This window comes from Curcuma longa, chromosome 8 (genome assembly GCF_044706935.1).
Source record: "Curcuma longa cultivar G26 ecotype Majalengka, Jawa Barat chromosome 8, ITB_CL_G26_1.1, whole genome shotgun sequence".
NCBI lineage: Eukaryota > Viridiplantae > Streptophyta > Magnoliopsida > Zingiberales > Zingiberaceae > Curcuma > Curcuma longa.
Genome location: NC_133868.1, coordinates 12,248,236 through 12,275,218, shown reverse-complemented (window position 1 = coordinate 12,275,218; position 26,983 = coordinate 12,248,236). Strand labels below are relative to the sequence as shown.

At 34.0% G+C, this 26,983-nt stretch overlaps 1 protein-coding gene across 1 annotated transcript in view; it reads right to left on the bottom strand.

The window, feature by feature from the left end:
* Positions 1-3,282: 3,282 nt before the first annotated feature.
* The window catches only part of LOC141833566 (uncharacterized), a 28,678-nt gene continuing 4,977 nt past the window's right edge, over positions 3,283-26,983 (bottom strand). Inside the window, exons 2-13 of the mRNA XM_074721041.1 lie at positions 26,278-26,339; positions 26,107-26,157; positions 25,978-26,010; positions 22,534-22,638; positions 8,217-8,324; positions 7,991-8,062; positions 7,842-7,892; positions 5,492-5,554; positions 5,288-5,412; positions 4,488-4,638; positions 3,615-4,361; positions 3,283-3,524 (exon numbers count right to left, since the gene is read on the bottom strand). Coding sequence (XP_074577142.1) covers positions 3,654-4,361; positions 4,488-4,638; positions 5,288-5,412; positions 5,492-5,554; positions 7,842-7,892; positions 7,991-8,062; positions 8,217-8,324; positions 22,534-22,638; positions 25,978-26,010; positions 26,107-26,157; positions 26,278-26,339 — 1,529 coding nt within the window. The 3' untranslated portion in view covers positions 3,283-3,524; positions 3,615-3,653. The remainder of the gene's footprint in view (positions 3,525-3,614; positions 4,362-4,487; positions 4,639-5,287; positions 5,413-5,491; positions 5,555-7,841; positions 7,893-7,990; positions 8,063-8,216; positions 8,325-22,533; positions 22,639-25,977; positions 26,011-26,106; positions 26,158-26,277; positions 26,340-26,983) is intronic.

The window sequence follows — 26,983 nt, the reverse complement described above, 5'->3', positions numbered from 1 at the left end:
AAACTACCTAATGGACTGATGATACTTGTAAGAAATGTAGGCTAAGCGTACGACTTTTAATGAGTAATGTAAATTACTCTTAAGAAATCATCTATGTTAGAGAGAAGTGAAGCCACTTTGAAGAGAATGGAAAGGTATACTTCTTAGAATTTCTCACAGAACCAGACGTAATCATGGCCAAGAACAAACACAACTACGAAAACTGAGTTGTATCAGGGAGAGTCTACTAGTCAAGGTCATCGCGTCTACTGGTCAGCCAGTAAGTAAACATGTCTTCATAAAGAAAAGTTCAAAGGGTAAAACCTACCTATCATATACAAAACTTAACTGTTGAGTGTTATTATATACCTTTTTTTCATTCATGTGAGGGATTGTTGAAAATGTGAATGGAAATAAAAGAGGTGGATGGAAATGGACTCCCATTTGCATGGGAGTTTAGTCCTGCATTAGGGGATGAGTGATATGAGGTTGGTTTATATTGAATCACAACATTTGAAGTTGTGAACATGTATGGGGAGAGACTCTCTCGCGTGGGCCTATAGGGGGATGCAAATCCAAAGCTTGAATTGCACTAAACCTAGGTGACTCGTGTGCGAGCAGAACCCATGTGCGCCGAATGTTAGGTGGGTCGAGACAAAATTTGCCAAAGCGGATCAACGCACATTTTGCCACCTAAATCCATTTTTTCTTCCTGCTCAAGTGCGTAATTAATGGTCGAGCCTTAAACGTTCGACATTAATAGTGGATCTGTAACCACCCAAATAGAAACGATCGACCATTAAATGGTCGACAACTGGCATTTCAAGTCAAGCAGGTAAAAGCAGTAACTGACATTTATTTAACCATTTAAGGAGGCCAACAGTATGAGCTCTTATATAAAGAAGCTACTGACCTCAAGTAGCAAAAGTATACGTTGAGCAAAAACGCCATCCACTTTCGTCCCCACAAAATCTCCTCTCTGTCGTGCATCATTCACTCGACAGTTTTTCTGTGATAGCGTTCAGGTACACACTCGGTTCGCCACAAACATCAAGTGTTTGATTGCCTACATGACCGTCCCATTATATCCTAAGAAATAGACGTCCAGCATAATCTTGAAGTAACGTTAGAGGGGATGAATCCATTTTAAGGAAACTATGTCAAACACAAGTCTCGACATCTCAATTTCCCACTTGGTCCTGATCTCCCAACTCGACGCTCAAGCAGTGGCGACACACTCGGACTCGACAATCGGTGACTGATTCGCACCACTTGGCACTCGGCGCTCGACCAACTTGGCACTCAGCAACCTCAAACACTCGATAGTTTGGGCACTCGGCCAGTTCAAGCATTTGGCAGCTTAGGCACTCAACCAACTCAAACACTTGGCAACTTTGGCACTCGGCCAACTCGACACTCAGCAAGCTTAAGGTACTCGACCAACTCGACACCCGACAAGCTTGGGCACTTGACCAACTCAAGTACTCGGCCACAACTCGGGCACCTGACAACTCAACTTAGCTCGATCATATCAGGCAACCCTGCCTTCCAAGGCAACATAGTCATCCAACCTCCCCAGCTTGAATTTAGCAAGTCAAGGCTATCTCAACATATAATATAAGACTAAATCTTTTATATTTTATAATTTAAAATTTTATAATTTTTATTATCTCTGACAAATATCTCCATAGTACCACTAAATAATTATGTTAGGAAATCTCGCTATTTAGTATTGTACATCATTAGAAATATTTCTGTCTTTTCGTGTTGGCGTGGCAAAGATAGTTCGCATAAGCATAAAGAAATGTTTTTTAAGATACAATGTTGAAACAAAAAAAACCATGAAATAATTATGAAATAACTATTGGACTAAGTTCGATTACTTACTAGTCTATTGAGATTATCTTGCAGAATCAACTCTAAGAATGCTAGATACTTGGATCTCTTATCTATAACAACCTTGATATATCAATGAATCTAGATTGCAAATGTCAATTATCCAAGTTCGTCTCTTATCTGAACTATTATTAAATGGAGAAAAAAATCATCAATTCTAAGTGCTCCACACGGACATACACAAAAAATATTTTTAGGAATAAAAACTCTATTTCCATTCTTTCTATCCGAAAACTACTACATGCTTCACAAGATACCAAGACAACCCTTGATGAAACAATGCCTTTGTTTTTTGAGGGAAAGCGAATAGGACACTCAAAAGAAAATGAGAGTGGTAAATAAGAGGAAAAAAAAAAAGAATGATATTCAGTAAGGAATCTCAGTTCCGATTATAGCATTGTATTTATCCAAATTTGCTTCTTTTTCCCGACACCTACACAACTTGTTTTCTTCCTTCTATGTCAATCTTGGTGTTATAATGGGCACCTATACAAGTTTTACAAGCTCATTGATGACAATGCACCAGACTATTGTAGAAAGATTTGGTTGGGTTTGTCCTACAACGCACGAGCTAACACGAGAAATGTATCTTTGTAGTATGCCCACGGCCTCCATATCCAACCAGGTAGTGACAGACATGAAAGCGAGAGAGTTCTACCTTTGTCGATAGCCTAGTGGCAGTGATGAGGTTGAGGCCACTCTAGCACCAGTTGTTGGCAGCAATTCTACTGATAAACTTCTAATATATGCCTGGTTCCATCACTTAAAACCATCTTCTTTGAGTCGAAGTCAAACACTTTTAGAACAAGGAACACAACTTTATAGTTATGCTCCTCTCCGGCACGCATAGTATCATCTGATCCACATCCTCGGTTCAAACTCATCAAGCATGCATCCAAATGAGCTAGTGGATTACACACCCTTGATTGAAACTCACCAAACCTGCATCCAACTGAGCTAGTCGATTGTGGTAGATTCATTTGATCCCATGAGCCATCCTCAAAAATCTACGCATTATTCTTTGGTTGCTCTTATCTCAGTTTATTCCATCTGATATATATGTAACCAAAATCTTCTTGCAAGGCAATTTTTGGGAACACACAAGGGTGTGGGCTCAGACTTCTAGAGGTGTTCATCATAATTCTGGCCTTCACACACTTGCTCTACACCGTCATGATTGACAGCACATATGAAGGTGATGCAGAATGTGGAGCAGGCACACACAGGGCATGGAGAAGTGCACACAGGGCATGGAGAAGTGAAGGGAACTACAGTTTAGTTTTGTAATAGCATGGCTGGTTAAAACAATGGATTAACTTCAGGTTTTTGAATGGTTAAAAAACTAAATTTCAGAAAGACGTGGTATCACAAAACTATGATATGGTATCGCAAAACTCATAGCGGATATCCAATTCAAATCATTAGAAGACTTTATCAGGGGAAAATATACCAATCAAATTTAGTCATTTCCATCATAACATTGAGAATAAAGAAATAAATGATGACAAAATAACAATATGAACCTGATCTACCTCATAAAATCATGGGCTTGAATCTTTCTCTTCAGTCAATTTTTCATTAAAACCAAACGGACTATTCTTCATGTTGTCTCATCTCAACTTGTACTATCATCACCACAATTAGAGAGCCTGCTATTGTAAAAATAGATTACAGATCTAAACAAAAAAAAAAAAATCAATATCAATGAGAATGAAATGACTTGTATCCTAAAAACTCACCATTTAATGAATGATTCGTAAAGCAGGCAAAATTGTCTCTCAATAATGAAAATACAAGATGGTCAATGGCGTGTTTCTGAAAAAGCTCATGTAATTAGCACCTTCCAAGAACCAAGATCTTATGATACCCTCACTTGAATGAATGCCATTCACCCACCTATCAACAAGCTTAAAACCAAAGGTTGATGCAGTAGAAACTATTGAGTTTTCATCGATTCTTCTCTCAATGTGGCATAGGACAAGGGCTGGTTTGTGATTATCATTTTCCTGGCTACATATCAGCTCTCTGGCAGTCTTGAACAGAGGTGAAATAGCACCATAACTGTAAGTTACATCAGTTCCTATTATTATATCGAAACCTCTGCCATAGCAACCAAGATCCTTGATGGCTTGAACATCCTCCATGTTTCCCCAGATCAATCTATTAATAACAATTTTATCAAGCAAATTCTTTGGCAAGTTTGTGGAAATGTTTTCTCTTAGGAGACTAAGAGCTTCTGTATCTCCATCGGTAGAAACTACCACTTCTGCATGCTGAGCAGCAATCATTGAGCAGATACCCGCAGATCCACAACCCACTTCCAGCACCCTCTTTCCTACAATAATTGAAGGGTTTTCTGCAATTATGTTGCACATTAGACGAGCTGATTCCCACAACATAAGCCCCGTAGATTTGCAAGTATGTTGGTATTCTTTCGTCAGTGCTTTTATCCTGAAGCTGCAGCCTTTAACGTCAATCTTGATAACCTGTTTCTTGCATTAAAATAGTTTCACCAAGTGCTAAAAGGTATGCAGTTATTTGTAAAAAGATTTTATTGGCTCATGAAATTAGGTTTCACGAGTTTCCAAGTCCACCAGAGTGTTGAGAATTACCTCATCAGCGGATGATGACAAACAAAATAGATCAGCGACACTGCCAGATATGTCAACCTCAGCATCGCCATAATTGTTAGAATAATTATGAATGATGGGTTCATTGTTTTGTTCAGTAGATTTATTGGAGAAGACAGCTTGAATCCATCTCCTGGTACAAGGATCACAAAGTTGTGCAATTAAAACAGACTGAAGATAAGCAGTAACAGTATTATTCTAAATGGGACTAGTCTTCCAAGAAGTAAAAACATTGAATTAATATGAAACTAAAGAAACCCACTAGGAAAAAACTTTTAAACAGATGTGATTGAAATTTGTAGAAAAATAAATCGGCAGACGATTATATAATCTGCCAAAATAATGCCAAACTAATAGTTACTCCAAAACAGAGGGAGATAGGAAATAAAAATGAAAAGTTGCTCATGATCAAAAGATAAAGATAAATGGAGTTAATGGTTAATTCCTCGTCTAACTAATAGGCCATGCTGCCAAAGATTAATGAATTTAAACTAGAAAACAGTACAATGGTACAAAATATTTGTTTCTATCATTGCAACACTTGAACAAGATTTCTACAGAAAATCACTATTGAACAAGTATTCTGAATGTGACATCTCATGAAACCCATTAGACAAATAACCATTAAGACCATCCAATTTCAATAAAAATCTGCCACTTGTGCTGAGGCATATAGCTTTAAGAACAAACATTATCACAATTTAATGCACAAAAGAACTTGAATACAATAACCACAGAAAGATTCCTTCTTGATGCATAGCAAAATAGACTCTAATCCCTACCTGTTCATTACTACTTCCTGTGAACGGTTCATCACTTGCTTATTGCAGATGCGAACATTGACCACATTGAACCCACTCTGTCGGAACAGGCTTACCAGGAACTTGTTGGTAAAATAATAAGCACGCTGTTGTAAATAGTGTTAGTAAAAAAAAAAAGAAATCGAGACTATCAAGTAGATGTAAAAATTGAACTGTATAACTCACTGTTCCATCACCCCTGACAAAAAAGTTCTCGCTGATCTCCTGCTCCTTGGAAATCAGCCTTTCCTGTACGATAATATTGATTACAAAACGTAAAAACTCAAAAAAGAAAAGCTTCTCCAGTCATTCCCTGATGAAGAAACAGCAGACTGTTGCATCATTCAATCATGTGATGCAGCACTGAGATAAACATTCTCGCATGACGAATCAAAATTCACAAAGAGAATTAAACAAATTCTGTAACTGGAAGATGAGAAAACAAGAGGGATAGGGATCTCTCTTAGAGGCTCCAATCGTCATGAATAATAATCCTCAAAATCACAGTAAAAATTAATTGATTTCTAAAATAATTTAACCAAACATGGACCTATTCTATAAATAACTTATTCTCCAAAATAATAATTAAAATCACATATTTCTATGATAACCAAAATAAAACCCCAACTTTTAAAATCCATAAAACTTCCAATTTAAATTTTTTTGAGTTGAATTGTGTCGTTCTTGAACATTTTTTTCAATGGGAAAGAAATTGTGGTAAAAGCATTAGTTTTAACCTTCAAGAAAGGTTTTTAAAGCATCCCCCTTCTGTTTGATCATCCCTTTCAATGAGTAAGGAATAATTGTATTTTCATTGATTTCTTGATTCTTGAGCAACTAAGTTTTGGTCGTACCTTACAATAAGAAAAGAAACATTATGATTTGCAAGAACTCTCTTTGCAGATCCATTGTTATCCTAGTGTCTAAAATTCAAGTATGAGTGATGAGAGCATAGGCATCAAGAATGAAAGAATAGTCAACATCAGAAAACGTAGGCTCAAATGTCCCTGATGAGATAGTTTGGAAATCAAACTATTATTTAAATAAGTTGACAAGTCAAATAACCAAGCATTAAAATTAAATTTTAGTACAATATAACTCAATAAAGTGGACAAGGTCCTTTTCTACAAAACAAATTGAGTTTGATGAATGCAAAAGGATAATTTATTATATTATCATATGCTCTATAATAATCTTATATAGATTACAAAAGGATATCAATCAATGAAAGGATCAAGTCGATTAATTGTTTAATGGTTGTTTTACATTCTAATTTCATTATGCTTATTTTGTTCAATTTACTCTTCCAGTATGTCAGGGTAGTGTGAACGAGTTATAATCAAGAGCCTAAGACATTCTTATCGAGGCCCTTACAAGGTAAGATTGTAAATAAGCCAAGCCAAAATGAGCATTTAAGTTTGCTTATTTGTCCTGTAGAACTAGTTTAAACTTGTTTATTAAAAATTTTAAGTTTGAGTCAATAATCGAGCTTGAGCTTTTTAGAAAGCTCAACAAGAGATATTACTGTATTTAGTTAAAAATATGCTAATCTCACAATTTTAACATATTATAAATAATATGAAATTATAAAATTTACAAGATTTGCATTATATTTTTTTATGTATGTGAATATAAAATTAAAAATAAGAACATAATCTATCTTTATACAAGTTAACAACAAAAAATATTCATGAATTATTCATGAGTTTTATGAAGGTTAACAAGTCAAATTCATTAGTTTTCAAGCTTGTGACTATCGAGCTTGCTCACAAAGATCATGTTCATAGGGTAAGTCGTAAAGAAATTCTTTTAAGTTCAAATCTAGTGATCCTCAAAAGGATCACTAGGGGAGAAACTGATCTTGGTTGCCTTTAGGTTAGAGGAGAAGCTTCTTAAAGAAACTAAGCCGTCATAAAACTTGGTGGAGTTAAGTTAGACAAAATTTAGTCAAGGGTTCCTTGATTTTAAGTGGGGTAGAGATGTTGCCGGTTGTCTTGAAGTTGGTTCAACTTTTGAATATTTTCTTTGTTGTACCACTTGTGTTTGCATGCTTTTTGTTTGTCAAATTTCATCCTCATGGTAGCATTTAGTCATTGAAGCTATATGAAAGACTTTCCTATGCTCAACGTGGTATTTAATCTTTATGGCTTTATAATAGGTTTTCTCTATTAAAGTAAACAGTAACAATCTGCCTTTCCTAAACCTAATTCCATTTATGAATCAATAGAAGAAGGGTTGTGTAAATTTCTAACTGGATATGGTTTGCCATACTTAAGAATATATTTTGTAATTTTTTAAACACTAGATCTTTAAAATATCTTGGAAAATATTTTCATGTCAGTTTTTATGTCGAGCAATAATGTGATGGGTTCCATCCTCAGCTATCTAGATTGACCTAAATACTTTTCTCAAATATGTTTTCATAATTTCTTTAATGTGAAAAAGTGCTTATAAATGCTAAATAGTTTAATTCACAACAAATTTCCTTTTAAAAAATGAATGTACAAATTATAGTTAAGTAGTAACATTGACTGACCTGTGCAAGATCACCAGTTGCATAATCACGGAAGAGTACAAGACCATTTGGCTGCAAATAAGTGATACAGGAAGTTAGAGGTGCCCAAGGACTGTGATGGGACAATCTTTGTTCTTTCAACATGAACAACTCAGAAAAAAAAAACTTACTTTAAGAACCCTCCTGAGATTATCTAAAACCAAAGGCATCTTTTCTGGAGAAACTGCAGAAAGCACAAAAATCTATTTAAGGTGTCAGAAGTTCGGCTGCCAGAGGAATCCTAAATCAGAAATCTTAAGAAAAGATAAACAAATTTGAATATTAACAACAAAAGAAAGAGTGTAGCATCTCTAAAGAATTATTATACACAAGCCTTTAGAGCCAATATCCACTTACCATGGTTACAATGTCAACTGAAGAAGGTGCTATTATCTCACTGAGATTATGTATTGTGAGGTCACAAACAAATGCATTGATGCGATCAGCTGAGAAGTCCTTGTGGCTCTACAATGCAAAATTTATTGTTTAAGAATAAATATGTAAAAATAACCTTGGACTAAATGTATAGCACCATAATGTTATCATAATAACATCTGTGAATTCCATGCATGGCATATTCCAGTCCAATCATTAACATATTCCAGCTATATATTTTCTCTCTATACTTGGCTAGATCATGTTTTAGGAAAATAATACTGTGATACCACCCATTTTGTCTTTTGTTTATAGAAATCTTCTGTACTAATATTTTCTTAGAATAAAATTTACAATCTCCTTCCTAGACATCATATTCTAATGCTTTATGCTCTGCAGATCCACGCAGAGGTGTTGCACATCTTCAGAAGCAAAGTAGCATTTGGTGTGTATCTAGTGAATGAAAGATACATGCAACCAATAAAAAATACTACTATAACAACAACAATCAAATTTTTATCCCACTAATTGGAGTCAGCTATATGGATCCTTTTACGTCATTGAGCTCGATCTCCTACTATATCATCATCTATATTTAAATAAATTTTATCTTATTTTTCATTGCTAAGTAAGTCATCTTTAGTCTCCCTCTTCCTTGATGACCGTATGTATTTGTCATGGTCTCACATCGTCTAACTGAGAAATTTATTAATCGTTTAAGTACATGTTTATATCTTCTTAAATGCATCTCTCAGAGCTTTCCCTCAATAGGTGCATTATCATGTTTTTTCTAATGTTTGTATTTCTTATCTCGTTCATCCTCGTATGTCCACACATTCACCTTAACATCTTCATCTCTATAACTCATCTTCTGCTCATGCACTAGCTTCATAGCCCAATGTTCAGCTTCATATAGCATAGGAGATCTAATTGTTTTAGTTCATAACTCCATGTCCATCCTCGTATGTCCACACACTCCTTTAAGTTTTAGAAATACTTTACAATCACAAAGAACACCTGATGTCCTTTATTTCAACTATATTATTAGTATTCAATGTAAAACACCTCTATCCTTTTACAAAAATAATGCTAAATATTTAAAGCTTTCAATTACAGATAATTCGTCATCTTCTATCTTAATAGTTGTCTTATTACGTCTAATATTGCTAAACTTAAACTTCATATATTCTATCTTTACTCTATTAAACTTAAAATCTTTTACTTCCAATTTTTTGCTAAAATTAGAATTTAAAATTTACTCCTTCACATATCTCATCTACCAAAACAATATCTACAAACCATATGCACCATGGTGGTGTCTTGGATGTGTCTAATGAGCTCATCCATTATTTGTATAAAAGATAAAGATTTAAAGTTGATCTTTGATGCAACCCTATCTTATAGGGAACGTTTTGATTAATTCGTCTAGAGTCTTCACTTTTGTCATTATATCCCCATATATATCCTTAATTATTTCAATTTACGTTATGCTAACGTCTTTCTTTTATAGAATTTTTCACATAATTTTTCTCGACTCTATCATAACTTTTTTCTAGATCAACAAATACCATGTGTTAGTCTTTGCTTTTGTTCATGATACTTTTCAATTAATTGTCTGAAAAAATGTATAACTTCTATTGTCGACCTTTCAAACATGAATCTAAATTGATCTTCGATCATTGTGATCTCCTTCCTTAGTCTTTTTTTTTCAAATTACTCTTCATCAAAGTTTCATGGTATAACTCATTAACTTAATACCCCTATAATTCACATAAGTTTATCTCTATAGGGGATTAAGGACTAGGGACTAGCGTTTTCAATGTCAATTTAAATAACTTTGTAAGTCATTCAATACCTTACTTCCCTAAATACTTCCATACCTCTATCAGAATATCATCTGCTCCAATTATTTTTCCATTTTGCATCTCATTTAAAGTTTATTGTACTTTTAAAGTTAGAATTCTACGATAAAAATTTAAAATTTTATACTCCTGTGACCTACTTAAATTACATAAATTAAGTTGATCACCTAAACCTTCATTAAAAAGTTGATGAAAATACCTCTTTCATCACTCCATAGTTATTAAAGGCGCTCGTCTAGGGGCAAGGCACTCGCCTGGATGCGCCTAGGCACCAGGCGCAGCCAAGCGAGCCTCTTGCTCGTATACGCCTTAAGCATGCGCCTTGTGAGAGCAGAAGAAATTAGTCTTAAGAAAACTAACAGTGTTCTAAATGGCAGCTGAAGCGGTCGCCCAAGCGGGAGGCGAACATCAACCACACCACTTTTGTCACAAACGGTATTTTAGACGGTCAAAAGTCAACATAAGCTAATGACACACGTCATCGTCATTGCTGCCGCCATCAGCTATTAATTATCAGTAGGTTGGAAATCTCGTCAGATAGAGCACCGCGATGAGTACGGACGCGTCACCTGGTCTCGACGACAAGTCTAGACCCCTCACATGAGCTCAGATGCATCACCTAAGCCCGGCAACAGGCCTAGATGCGTCGCTCGGTTCATGCAGCACATCCGGACGCATCGTCCGAGTCCGACAACATGTCCGGAAGTGTCGCCCAAGTCCGAGGACACATTCGATCTTGCGACGCGTCGCCTAAGTCCGACGACACATCCAATCTTGCGATGCATTAGGTTTTTCTTTTTTACCTTAAGGTTTAATCAATTAATAATTTTAATCAACTCCTAGCTATGATTGAGATAATTTAAATAAGCTTAATTAAAACCTAATAAAATTATCCTATTAATATAATATATATATATATATATTTAAAATTAAATAATGTTTAAAAAAATATTTAGATTAAATTTTTTATTTTTAGTTAACATATTTAAGTCTAATAAAATTATCCTATTATTTAAGTCCAATAAAATTATCATATATATAAAATAGTAAAATAAATCAACCGCCTAAGCACCACCTACCGCGATTTACAATATTGGAAACCAATAAAGATTTAGCTATATAAATTTGAAGCATTTGGTGATGATGATAATGATATGATTGAGGAAGATGATGAAGATTTTGATGATTTAGATATTTAAAAAATTTTTATTTGAATTATGTGCATAACATATTTATTTATTAGTGAATTTTATATTTATATTATTATTTAATATTTTATGGACTATAATTTTGTTAGTGAAATATTTTGACAAATATTCCCTATGTATGGTTGAATTGCAAAAATTTATACTCAGAGCGCCTTACTTTGGTAAGGCGTGCGTCTCACCTTACGTCGTGTGCTTCAGGCCACATAGTACCTATGCGTTTTTAAACATCTCACGCCTTAAATAACTATGCATCACTCTTTTATTTCCTCATCACTCGCTAATATCTTATTGCATTCATCTTTAATATATCTTATTTAGATAAGATTTCTTGTCTTCGTCTCTCTCGCTTTAGATATTTTATAGATGCCCCTTTCTACTTTGTTTTGTATCCAGTTATTGATACAAACATTCAAAAGTTTCATTTTTGGCTTCACTCACCGCCTTCTTGCCTCTTAGCTATTGCATACTTTTTAAAAATTTTCTTCGTTCTTACAAGCGTATAATAACTTATAGGTGGTTCTTTTTTCCTTCACTTTCTCATGTACTTTCTCATTCCACCACTAAGATTCTTTACTTGATGGTGCACATCTTTTTGCTCACCGAATACACTCTTGGCTATCATTTTCAACTTTAATGTCATCTTATCCTATATCATATTTAAATTATCCCCAACTATAGCTAGGAATTGATTATTAAAATCTCATTAAACCCTAAGTTAAAAAAACCAAAACAAAAATCGTGGCTAGCTACGCGCACGACCGGGGGTGCGTGCGACCCGTGCGAAGGCGTCTCCGGGCCCGCGCGACGCCTCCGATGGCGTCGCCGGCCTTGAGTAGCGCCTCCAGTGGCGTCATCGGGCTCCAGCGGCGCCTCCGGTGGCATCACCAAGCTCCAACGGCGCCTCCGGTGGAGTCGTTGAGCTCGGGCGACACCTCCGGAGGCATCTCCAGGCCGGAACCCTATGCCAGTGTCGTGCCGGTCTGACGGTAGAACGAAATTTTTCATCAGTATCACGCAATACAGCTCAAGATTTCAATCCATGGGTGGGAGAACATCCTATTTCATAGGCAGGTATATATTCAAACATATACACAATGATATTAAGATAGCAGAGCACCCTCTTGTCATTATATCTTTTTAGAAACCATAAGCATATATTGTTCTTAGTATATTTGAATAAAACACTAACGAGAAACAAAAAAGCCTTGACAAGTTTGTCCTTGAGCTTTGTTTATGAACATAACAAGCTCAACTTGATACTGTTTACACTTTTTCAAAATATATCTTGCTTAGCTTAAATAGTAAATGCAAACTGCCACACTCTAGAGTGTAATTTCTACTCATCAGAAGGTACCTCATTTGATGACGCTATAATAAAGAAGAAGCAAAAGCCATATGAATAGGATAACTAGGAAATTTAATAAATTTTCTATATTCATATAAAAACCCACCAATGTCGATCCCAAACCTGGATGAAAAAGGATGAGTGTTGCGCATTGGTTGCCAACCAGCATTGATTTTCAAGCAAATGTTCAATGAATGAATCCATCAAACTATTGTGTTAATACTAAATTATTCCCAAGAAGGAATGCATTACAAGGTCTAATTGTAACGTCTTCACAAAGACTACTACATCATGAGAACTTGGATGCAACGTTAAATATACAAGAGTTTTTACACCATAAATTAGATAAAATCAAATATTATAGAAAAATTAATTGTCTAAGATTTGGAACATAAAATCTAAAAACACTTACTGGTAAAAAAAATGAAGGTAGTAGATACGATAATTAAAAAAATAATTAATATTTTATATATACAAGAGACAAAATGGATAAAAGAGAAGACAAAAATGATAGAGAATTTGAATTTTAAGTTATGATATATAGAAAGAAATAAAACAAAAAATGGAATAGATATTGTTGTACATAGTTCGCTAAAGGATGAAGTAGTAAGAGTAATTAGAAAGGAAATAGAATTATAACTCTCAAGATAGCAGTGATAAAAAAAATTATTAATAAAATTAATATATATGCATTTCAAATAGGATTACATAAAGTCACCAAATCTAGATTTTGATACAATTTAGATGAGGTATTACAAAACATCCCGTTAATACGAGGAGATCTAAATGGGCATGTAGGAGTGAAAAATAAATATGATAGGGTACACGAGGTTGAGTTTGGAACAAGAAATGAAGAAAGGAAAACTATATTGAATTTTACAAAAGAATATGACCTTGTACTAACTAATATGTTTTTCAAGAAAAAGAAAAATACTTGATCACGTTCAAAGTGGAAATAATAAATCACAAATTGACTTTCTTATGATTAAAAAGAAAGATAGAAAATTTTAAAAGATTGTAAAGTCATCTCTGAAAAAACTTAACTACACAAGATAGGTTAGTAGTGTTAGATTTGTGTCTCAAGCATAGTATCAATACAAGAAAAATGTGCACGACTTCTAAATTTAAATGGTGGAAATTAAATGATAATAAATAAAATATATTTAAGGAGAGGACAAGAATACAAGTATTAGGAGAAATATACGGTTACTCGAATACGATATTGGATAAAATAACATAAAATTGAAAATAATAACCAAGAATATACTCGATGAGTCAAATAGGATGTGCATCACCAAGTAAAGAATCTTTGTGGTGGTATGAGAAAGTAGAGAAGAAAGTAAATGAAAAACGAACAACTTATAATGTATTAGATACTTGTAAGAACGAGAAAAACTTTAAAAAAAGTATATAGTAGCCAAGAAAGACGTCAAGAAAACAATCGATGAAGGCAAGAATGCAACTTTAGAATATTTATATAGAAAATTAGATACAAAAGAAGAAAGTGACATTTACAAAATAGCTAAAGCGAGAGAGAGGAAAATAAGATATCTTATCCAAATAAGATGTATGCAATAGGGTACTAGTAAATGATGAAAAAATAAAAGAGAGATAGAAGAGGTATTTTCATCAACTTTTTAATAAAGATTTAAGTGACCAACTTAACTTAGGTAATTTAAACAAATCACGTAGAATTCAAATTTCAGAAGTAAAACAAATGTTAAATGAAATGCAAAATGAAAAAGTAGTTGGATATTCCGACAGAGATATGAAAGTGTGGAAATAAGATATTAAATGACTTACAAAATTATTCAATCTGATATTGAAAATTAAAAAATTATCAAGATAAGTATTTTAGTTCCCTTATATAAGAATAAAAAAGACGTCCAAATTGTACAAACTATAGGAGTCTTAAACTAATAAGTCATACTATGAAACTTTGAGAAAGAGTAATAGAAAAAAACTAAAGAAACTACGATGATCAAAAATCAATTTGAATTTATGTCTGGAAGGTCGACAATAGAAGTTATACATCTTCTCAAGCAACTAATTAAAAAGTATCAAAAACAAAAACAAGACTTACATATGATATTCGTCGATCTAGAAAAAATTTATGATAAAGTCCAAAAAAAATTATATGGAAAATTTTAGAAAAAAGAGGTGTTAGCATAACGTATATTAAAACAATTAAGGATATGTATGAGAATGTAATGACAAAAGTAAAGAATTTAGATAGACTAACTAAAGCGTTTCCCATAAACATAGAATTACATCAAGGATCAGTTCTAAATCCCTATCTTTTTACATTAATAATGGGCAAACTCACTAAACACATCCAAGATACGGTACCGAAATGCATGTTGTTTGCAGATAATATTGTTTTGGTAGATGAGACACGTGAAGGAGTAAATGTTAAACTCAAATTTTGACGAGAAATACTAGAAGTTATAGTTTTTAAGCTTAGTAGAGTAAAAATAGAATATATGAAATTTAAGTTTAGCAATATTAGACGTAATGAACCAATTGTTGAGAGTTTTAAATATTTAAGATCATTTTTGCAAAAAAAATGGAGGAATTAAGAGAAATGTCTTACATAAAATACAAACAGAATGGTTGAAACAGAGGAGAGTGTCAGGTATTCTATGTGATCATAAAAAGCTCTAAAATTTAAAGAAAAATTTAACAAAATGGCAGTTAGACCTTCTATATTATATGGAGCTGAATATTGGGCTACAATCCAAGCACATGAATAGAAGGTGAGAGTTGCAAAGATGATGATGTAACGTGGATATGCGGACATACAAGAATGAATATGATAAAAAATGCATATATTAGAGAGAGTCGGAATTACATCTATTGAGAAAAAACTTCGAAAACACATTTAAAATGGTACAGATGTGTACTTAGATGGTCAATAATTCTTCCATTAGACGATGTGAAATTATGATAAATATGCAAATCAAAAGAGGAAGAGGAAGACCAAAAAAGACTGGATAGCAATAATAAAACAAAATAAATTTATTTATATATAAATGATAATATAGTAGGAGATTCATATAACCAACCCCAACTAGTGAAATAAAACTTTGTTGTTGTTGTTGTTCTATATTCATATAAATATTTTATTTCTACAAGTACAAGAAAATTGTACCTATAAAAACATCCGATAAACAAATAAATAAAATACAACGAAAACCAAATTAGAAATTAGTAGTTCAATATCTCTTAGCAACTCTATTTACAAGCTGAAACCAACTATAATATCAAAAAGGTGTGTTTGCCTACAAAACTAGAGGTTAAGAAAAACAAACAATAAGCACAAATTGCTAAGTGTGATATTAAAAAAGATTTGTATGAATTTAATCTTATTTAAGAGAACAAGGAACTAAAATATATCATAATTTATATTATGACTTTAAATTGTTCTTCAAGTCCTTTAGCTTATACATATATGAATACATATAACTATATCTATAGTCATCTACTAATTTTATTTTGGTTGTTTATTAATATTGAGAATTACTACTATCACATAAATCATCACCATATTTTATTATGAATTAAAATAATGATCAGTTATTATTATTTAAACACATAAAATATATACCTCACAATTTCTTTCGTTCAACGAAACAACAAAGGTGTTTTGTTGATACAAGATGCTAGAGTCAATCAAACCAATACAACAAATCATTATTAGTCCAAATTAATAAATTATTTCTCAATATCAATAAATAATTATTTACCAATTCTTACCCTTAATAGAACAACAACCTCCTTGAACGAGAATTTCAGAAGGTTCGAAAACAACGAAAACCTAACAATCCTCCTTGGTTCGGCAAAAGGAGGGTTGGTGGCTCTCACCCGTGACTCCGACAGCGAGTGCCTGGAAGGATAAGAACCTAGTTGAAATTGAGAAACCGAAGGTACTGATGGGAATAAAAAGATTCTTGCTGACTTGCTGGAAATTAAAAGGAAAGAGGTTGCTGGAACAGTGAAGATAGAACTTTTCCCCTCCTGGCTAACTTCGGTGGGCTCCGGCAGCTATTGCTATTGAGGGTAGGAATTGCTGGAGAGGAGGAAGGAAAATCTGTTGCTGCTGCTACTGGAAGTGAGGAAGAAGACAAACTGTTTGCAATTTTTGCTGGAAAACAAGAGGGGTGAAAGGAGAGGAGAAACACTGCTGCGGCTGCTGTGAAGAGAAGAGGAAGAGTTGTTATTGGTGGCTTGAACCAGGGCTTGCTGGGTTTCTAGAAAAGAGAGAGAGCTACAGTTTGTCTGTTGGGAGCAAAAGGAGAAAAGAAGAGGGGAATAAGAAGGATGGGATGGTGGGCTTGGAAAGGAGGAGGTGATGTGGCCATAACCTGAGCACGGGGGAGAGAAAAAGAGGAAAAAGAAGGTTTCCTCAAAAATTCCTAAATTCGTTTTAAACTAATTGAACCGGCCTTTAAAATTTGATTCGGTCATAATTTGATCAAATCAAACTTAAACCAACCAAGTTTAAACCCACATTATCCTAATCTCCGCACCTACCAATTGGATTTTATCCCAAATTCTGATTTTAACAATTCAATACATTTATTTTGTTGATCCAAAATTCTAAAAAAAATTATTTTATTTTTTTATTTATAAAAATTAATATTTAATATACTTCCCCACTAAAAGAAATTTGATCCCCAAAATTAAATACCTGATGAAAATAAATGAGGCATCTACTGTGCATTTCATCCTCACGCTCTCAAGTTGCTTCTTGATCGGGGTGGTATTATTATTCAACCTTTGTGCGAAGAATGCATTTATTCTGTAATCGATATTTCTTACGATCTAGAATACAATCAGGAAATTTCTCGTATGTCACATTAGGCTGAAACAGTACTGTGAAGATCCTCCAAGACATGTGTCAGATCTAAAACATACTTTCGCAACATAAAACATGAAAGAGATTATGTACTTCTGCTATGGATGGGGGTAACGTGAGTTGATATGCAACTACACCCATTTGCTCTAGAATCTAAAAAGGTCTACTAATGTTGGGAGCCAACTTTCCTTTTAAGCCAAATATTTTAATTCCTTTTATAGGTGAAACATGGAGAAATACTTGGTCACACACCACGAACTCCAACATCCTCCATTTACAGTCTGCATAACTTTTCTGTCGACTCTGAACAATCAACCATCTCTCTCTAATAATCCGTAGTAGCTCAACATTCTGCTGAATTCTCTATAGGCCTAAGAGTTGACGCTCTCCAACCCCCTCAAGGTAGGAGATATACATACTCTGCCATAGAGTGCCTTAAAATGTGTCATCTGGATAGCAAAACGATAACTGTTATTATAGGAAAACTCTATCAAACGTAGGTGATCCTCACAACTAATGTTGAAATTCAATACACATGCCCACAAGAAGATTCTTCAGAATTTGGATAGTGCGCCCTCACTGCCCATCAATCTGAGGGTGAAAACAGTGCCAAAGTGAAGTTTAGTAACCAACACCTTTTAAAAACTCTGCCAGAATCACAAAGTGAAACATGGATCTTGAACAGAAATGATACTAAGCAGAATGTCATGGAGTCTAATAATCTCTTTGCAATACAACTCTACTAGACAACCCAAAGAGTCTATCCTGTGGGTCGGTAGGAAATGAGATGATTTAGTCAATCAATCAATGATCACTCAAATCGAATTATGTCCCCTCCGAGTCGATGATCCTGTGATGAATTTCCATAGTAATATGCTCCTATGTCCATTCTAGCATTGTGATCTTCTGAAGTAACCCGGTGTATCTTGGATGTTTTGCCTTAATTTGTTATCATATTAGACACCGAGTTATAAAATCTACAATATCTCTTTTCATACCTGTAAACTAGTAATATCACTTCAAGTCTTGATACATTCGGGTACCACCAGAATAGACTGCAAATCTTGATCGATGTGCTTCTTGAAGGAGATCTTCCTTAACAAGGTGTACCTTAGAAACGTACAACCTGCCTCAGAACCAAAGAAACGTATACACATCACGAAAAAATTCTAACTTCGGACCTAACTCTAACTCACTAGTTATAAATCTGAGATATTGATCTTCTATCTGATTTTCCTTAATCCGCTCAACTAATAGGGTATGTGCAATCAAGGAGACTAATATATTAGGGTTACTTCAAAAGATTGTAGTGATAAATGGAAATGAAAGCATATTATTATGGACTTCGTCACGAGATTACTAAGAATTCAGGGGGAAATTATTCAATTAGGGTGATCATCGATCGATTCACCAAATCAACTTATTTCCTACCGACCCATAAGATGAACTCTATAGACCATCTACCATAGTAATATTGCAAAGAGATCACCAAACTCTATGGCATTCCCCTTGGTATCATTTCTAATCGAGACTTTCACTTAGTGATTCTGGCAATTTTCAAAAGACGTTGGGTATTGAACTTCATTTTAACATTGCTTTTCACTCTCAGATTGATGGGCAATTAGCGCACTATCTAGACTCTGGAAGATCTCCTACGGGCATATGTATTAGATTTCAACGATAGCTGGGAGGATCATCTACATTTGGTAGAGTTTGCATATAATAATATTTATTGTTTTGTTATCCAAATGGCACCATTTAAGACACTATGACAAAGTATGTATATCTCCGGCCTTATGAGAGGAGGTTGGAGAGCGTCAACTCTTGAGCCTACAGAGTATTCATCTAGATTCTGAACTAGTACGAATTATTAGACAGAGATTACTGACTGCTCAAAATCGATAAAAAAAGTTATACGAACCTTAAATGGAGGATGTTGGAATTCGTAGTGTATGATCATGTATTTCTCCGTGTTTCACCTATAAAAGGAGTTAAAAGATTTGGTTTAAAAGGAATGTTGCTACTAAGTTTATTGGAACTTTTCAAATTCTAGAGCAGATTGATACAGTTGTATGCCGACTTGCATAATCCTCAACCTTAGCAGGAGTGTATAATGTCTTCCATGTTTTTATGTTACAGAAGTATATTCCAACTTGGACACGTCCTGTAGGATCTCACTGTATCACTCCAACCTAATGTGATATATGAAAAATTCCCGGTTCGTATTCTGAAATGCAAGAAACATCAATTACAAAACAAATGCATTCACCTCGTAAAGATTGGATGGAAGCACCACTCAAATCAAACCCTAAACCTAAATGAGGATGAAATGAAATACCCTCACTTATTCTCCTCCAGTACTTAAATTTAGTTATTTTAGTGGGGGAGGATGTTAAATATTGATTTTTATAAATGAAAAAATAAAATAAAATTTTCTATAATTTGGATCTACAAAATAAACAAACAAATTGTTAAAATCAGAATTTGGTCAAGTTGAAGTCGAATTAGATTTGCATAAAATCCAACTAGTAGGAGATTAGAATTATGTTGGTTCAAACTTAGGTTGATTTAAGTTTGATTTGGCCAAATAATGGTCGAACCAAATTTTAAAGGGCTAAACTGGTTCAATCAGTTTAAAGCGAACTTGAGAATTTTTTAGGAAACCTTTTTTGCCCTCTTTTTCTCTCCCTCACATGCAGGTTATATAGCCATGCCACCTCTTCATTTCCAAGTGCCACCCTCCCATCCTTCTTATTCCCCTCTTTTTCCTCTCTTCCAGCATCTACTGCCCTAATTCCCATTTCTTCTCCTTTTGCTTCCAACAGAAAAACTGCAGCTCTCCCTCTTTTCTAGAAACCCAGCAAGCCCTGGTTCAAGCCACCAATAGCAACTTCTCTTCCTCTTCTCTTCACAGCAGCCACAGCAGTGTTTCTCCTCTCCTTTCAGCCCTCTCTTCTTGTTTTCCAGCAAAAATTGCAAACAGTTTGTCTTCTTCCTCACTTCCAGTAGCAGCAGCAACAGATTTTCCTTTCTCCTCTCCAGCAATTCCAGCCCTCAATAGCAATAGCCACCAGAGCCTGTCGAAGTTAGCTGAGGCCACCAGCGAAAAGGGAAAAAGTTCTATCTTCAATGTTCCAGCAACCTCTTTCCTTTTTATTTCCAGCAAGTCAGCAAGAATCTTTTATTCCCTTCCTTAATTCCAGATGACATCAGTACCTTCGCTTTCTCAATTTCAGCCAGGTTCTAATTCTTCCAGCCCTCTTTCAGGCACTCGCTGTTGGAATCAAGAGTGAGAGCCACCAGCCCTCCTTTTGAAGAACCAAGGAGGATTATTAGGTTTTCGTTCTTTTCGAACCTTCCGATATTCTTATTCAAGGAGGTTTCTGTTCAATTAAGGGTAAGGATTGATAAATAATTATTTATTAATATCGAGAAATAATTTATTAACTTGGATTAAATACAATTCGTTGTATAGGTTTGATTAACTCGAGCATCTTGTATCAACGAAGCACCTCCATTGTATCGTCGAACGAAGGAAAGTAGTGAAGTACATATTTTATGTTATTAGATTTCAGTTTAGGTTGGGTGCCTAGTTTGGAATAGAGAATAAATAAGTTTGTTATTCGATAATAATAGTTGTCGTATGGGAAGTGGGAATATATCGCGGTAGCAAGATCAAAATTTGATCCATAAACTTTAAGTCTTAGATAATGTTCAGATTTTGTCTTATTATCATTATTGGATATTATTTCAAGTTTTTTGAGTTATTTTCCTATTATGTTGGTAGATATGAGTTCGAGTGAAGCTCAGTGACCCAGCGACTCAAAAAAATTTTGTATATAAAAGTGGATAAATTCTACCATTTGACTCGTTATACATTTCCTTATGCATGAATAAATAGATAAAATAGATTATGTATACTTGCATAATTATTTTCAAAAAGGAGATTAAAATAATATTTACATATTTTATAACAGGATTCTTTTGAAAAAAAAAAAGTTTATTTCCTCATGATTCATTTTGCCAGTTATTGTAAAGAAACTATCATTAGTCGAGTTACTTAGACTAGTCATGGAGCATATATTGCCAAGTGTTAGAACTGCTCTAAAAAAACAGTTAAGCAATTCACAAGTAATTGTGACAAGAAGGAAACAACAGAAGCAGATTCTCTTGCTCAGGATTAAGACTTAAATTCGGACAGGATGTTAACAAGGGCAAGGAACAAAAGATAGTGATGGAGGACCTTGAAGTAGAGGAGTAAAAGAAACTCGAGTTGAATGCATCTAACTTGCAACGGGATAGAGTGCAAGGATGATTTACAGAGTAAAGTTCCCGAGCACATGGTAGGCTTGTAGTATGTCAAAGGACGTAGCCAGACAGCAACCTGGATGATCGATGAAGTCAAAGTGGACCAGAGGCCTAGGCTTAAGGATACTAGGGATCACAAGCACGACACCCCATAGAGACTGAGCTATGCAACACACCAGTTATGCTAAATAATTCATGTTTGTACAGAGTAGGACTGGAGACCAATCCCAAGGATGAAATTAGATCTTTTTTTATCTGTGATACCTGAAATAACTAAGGATTTGCAGCCTCTTCAGGTCTCAATACAGATTGGGTAATTTGGCCATTTTCCAGTTTGCATGTGTCTACACAGTATTACATAAACATGTTTCCTGTTATCAAGTGGGCTTATATTGATGCACAAGAACTACAAGACCAACAACAACAACTAAACATTATTCCATTAGGTGAGGTCAGCTAACAATAACTACAAGACCATTAAATATAAAAGAAAAAAAAGCATTCCATATATGTTTTACTCATCTCAAGGAACAAAGGACACTAAACCTGGATAGTACATTTAGGTAAGTTAAAGAACTGTCTCTTAATAGTGGTAGTAGCAGTAGAAGTGGTAAAACAATTTTGAAATTTATTACTTCTTAGAAGCGGCAGGCTGCAGGGATTTCAATAATCTGAAACTAGACGGCATGTCTAAGTGATATAACAAAGGAAAACAAACCTTGACCAACTCAATAGCGCGTGGTGAAAAATCACAGGCATGAACAAATATATGTGGATATGTTGCAACCAAGGGAAAAATTGTGTTCCCAGCTCCACAACCAACCTACAATAAGTTACACAAATGTGCATATTAACAATGGCAATTAGATGAAAAAGAAAGAAAGAAATACAGAAATGATGAGATGAAGATAAAATTAGATTTCATCTTATTCATAGGACAACTTCATAAAAAACAGGTTTTGTGTGGAACACCAAGTGTATTAAACTCATGCCAAATTCATGACATACATAGGTTCAGTCAAAGCATAAAGACATTAAAAACCTCAAAAATTACTATAAAATAAAAAAAACTATCCTGCAATGCACTTTAACAAGTCCCCTCAAAATAAGATTTTATGATATCAAAGATAATGTACACTCGGCAACATGCTTGGTGTATAGAACTTACATAACAAATGTATTTTACATTTAACAGTTGCAGATTTGAGAAGGCTATGCTTTTATCCTCTCAAATGATTTGTTTAAATCTACTTGATTTCAACAGGTTATTTGTTACTCTGATTCAACCTAATTGTGTATGTTGGAGATATTTGGATCCAGTTTAGCATAAAACCAAACTGAAGATTCAATTACAAGAACTGAATTTGGCAAGCAGAAGATTCAGACTCTTGAGAAGACAGATTTGGACACTCACTCATTCAATCCTTGAGATTCATGTCATGAATTAATCACCATTATAGTTTGAACCTTGAACTGAAACAGAGTTAGAAGTAAAAGAATACTGAACAATTTAGTGACTGAGTTTGCTCCAGATAATAAATTCAGAGAAAATCAAGATATATAAAGGACAGAAGAATATAAAGATACAGGAGTGACTTGACCATTGCCCTTTGTCAATGAGAGTGAATCATTAGCTAGTTACATTGATCGGCTGAGATGTTGGTGCAAGGCTCGAGAAAAGGGACATGTCTCAGATATGCACTCAGAAGTTCTCGCATCTAGAACTCATGTAGCAATAGGAGTATTACATTAATTAAGGATGTCACAGACTGCGAAGGTGCCATTAAGTAGTCTGTCATCAATTGTCTTTAGTACTGGATGACTTACCAAGATGGCCAACATGAAATTTTGCATAGATTGTATGATACAAATAGATTGTGAAACTCCATTGATGATGATTAACTGAGCAAGAAGAGCAAATATAAAGAAAATGAAACTAATGAGCAAACTTGCATTGATGAGGCTAGGGATGGGAATGAGTTTTGTAGTCATAGCAAGGAAGTAGAGTGACAACTGAAGGAGGCGGACAAAATTTAACATTAGAAGGAAGGAGAAGCTCGGAGGGCTGCCAACTAAGACAACTAAAGGACAAAAGAGAAATGTAGATCAAATACTAAGGAAAAAAGAAAAGTAGATCAAATCTCTACTAGTATTGTTGGTGTAGTGAGACAAATCCAACAAGCAAGAGAGATGTAGATTAGATCTCTACTAAGGGTCGGGATGCAGCTCAAGAGCCAGAGAAGAAAGTAGAGTGGAAGGATTAATGGTCCTCTCCCTTTAGTTGATGTTGGCATGTTGTTGCCTACAGGAGACAAGAGACTAAAAAGAATGGAATCCAGAACTGCTAGACCAAGCGCAGAATTAGGAGAAAGCACAGAGCCAAAAGAAGGTAGTGAGGAAATGAAAGCACAAGTTGGAGGAGACAACATTTCTCATTACCCTAACCTCTAGGGGATAATGATTCGAGGTGGCAGAAGGGGAAATCAAAGCTGTGCAAATGGTTGATGAAAATTTTCTATTTTCAGTTTGCATTTTTCAGAAAATAAAATAAAGCCAGTAAAGTCTATTTTCTAAGACAAAAAAGGCTCTAAGAAAATTCCCCAACCAAATGCACATGACTGACAAATCAGCAACAGGTGGAGCAGAACTTGTCATTAGGTTGCTCAGGTTATGCAGAGACGAAGATGAGAGAATCCTCACTATTGGGACAAGGATGAGAAGCAAGATGATGAATGAGAGAAATTGCGAACTCTAATATGAAGTGGGAAGATGTTATTCCTTATCTAGTTCTCTCCACGTATATATATTTACTACCTTATTATCATTTTACGTGTAAATCGATATGCATGGTATGGAATATCATTCCATATTGGACAGCAATGGCGAAGGCTACTATATCTCCCACCAATTAGCACAAAATGAGAGGCAAGGTTTAAAATCTCTACATACCAGGTTTCAGTTTTTATATCTTTTGGTATGGTACCGATGTTCCAATATATGATGTTGATAACGAATTAAAGGTGTAAGGCGGAAGGAGATGAAGAAAAAAAGAAAAAAAGAGTCAGCACAAGCATTCTTAGTGCTAAAAGTAAAAGTGCATGATCAAGATTGTGAGGGGCAAAGGTGCTACAAGTGCGTTGAGTGTCCCTCGCCTTCGCATCACAAAAGAGAAAAAACAAGGGCTTCAAATCACAAAGGGTAGCACTGAAATTCTTAAGGATTGGAGCAGGTAAATTAATTAAATAAATAGTGCCAATTTCTATTTCAAATTTAATTAATTTCCAATTATTATAGGTTAAATTGTTAATAAATGCTATTCTTTTTATTCACAGTTAATAAGATGGATAGGTGGGAACATAATTAGCATATTTTACTTTTTATTAGCAATTATAAATAATTTAATTTTAAATTAACCTATAACTAAATTAATCTAAATATAATTATTTATATAATTAATATATATGCTAAAATACTAATTTAATTAAACATTAATTGATTTTGATTATTAATGTAGATATATAAATAATGTAAACATTGTTAATTATAAATTAAAAGATTAATTATAACTTCTATTAACAAAATAGATTGATATTGATATTAATTAAAGGAAATTAATAATTATATTAATTAATTATAAACAACAGTATTAATACATAGTTGAATTGGAACCAACAAAAGCATTAATTATAGGTTAATCTCACACAAATCTGAAACACAACACTCATTTTGTAATTTAGAACGTATGCTATTAGTTAGTGATGTTTGTTAATCATTTTTAACTTTTTAACTTGTTTCTTCAAAATATTAATAGTTTGAGTGTAACATTGTCATACTCTCATGCTTGAAAGAAAACAAGCTAATTAGAAAGAAATTTACTATAAACAAAAGTAAAACTCGTCCAAATTTATTTCGACGTGCTTTGGCGTGTGTCAGCACAATAGTGCATAAAATCTTACCATTCTAACCGAGAACTAATACTCTGACATGGTACTACTTTATCCTAGATGAGAACACGAGGGAACACATAATCATAAAAAGTGTGGAGGTTTAAGACATAGTGTCGTAAAAATAAAGAAAGAATAAAAGCAATCATAAATATAATTAGGAACTATCACTACAGCATTGAGTAAAGCATTGCATCACTGAGAAGTTCAAAGGTTACCTCCAATACAACAAGTTTTCCAACCTCTCTATCCTAGAAGAAGAATAATCAAGTAAAGAATCAAATCAGTATAGAACAATTTTTCAAGGGAAGAAAATGATTTTGCATTGTATAAAAAAGTTGTACAACCAAAAAGTGATTGCCCCATTCCTTATCCAAGTAGTGTCGATCCTTAAAAAACTGCACAACACAAAAAAAAAAAAAAAACATTAAACAAACGACAAGTTTAGTTCTAGCAATGGAGAACAATTTAAATGAAATGAAAAATGAGACAATGAAAATTAAAAGGAGAGAACTCACCCTGTCTTGGTGGCGCTTGTAGAAGAGATCCCAGTATTTCTTAGCATCTTTCTCATACTTCTCTGCAGTGACAATTAAACACGAGAAGACAAGACTAATATAATGAGTAGCTTTTAAATAACTAATTGCAACAACAGCAAACCTAACAAAGAATATGATTGCATTTGCTGTGGAGTGAAAGTTTTTTTCAAAAGTTTGTTTGTTTTGATTCTACAAAAATTTTATTGAGGGACCAAGTTAACAAAATTGCGATGGATAGTTGAGAAGATACTGATTAAAAAAGGACAAAGTATTGTATTGTATTGTTCAGAGCAAAATATTACACTATATATATATATATATATATATATATATATATATATATATATATATATATATATATATATATATATATTCAATAACACTGGGCAATTTAATATATGAGGTGGGAGTCATGGAACTATACCTACACAACATATAATTGTAACTCAAATATTACTAGTAATTTAATATCTCTAGCATTCCCCATTAGCTTAGATATTGTCTACATCTAGCTTGTTAAATAATCTAGAAAGACACTAGACAATGATAAAGAAGAAGAAACAATAGTAGGGCAGCATCTTGAAGATTTGAGGACTGGATTATAGTTACATTAACTTATTGCATGGATGAGATCTGAGGATCTAGGATAATGCTGTCATTTGGATTACAAGAAAGATGTTTGAGA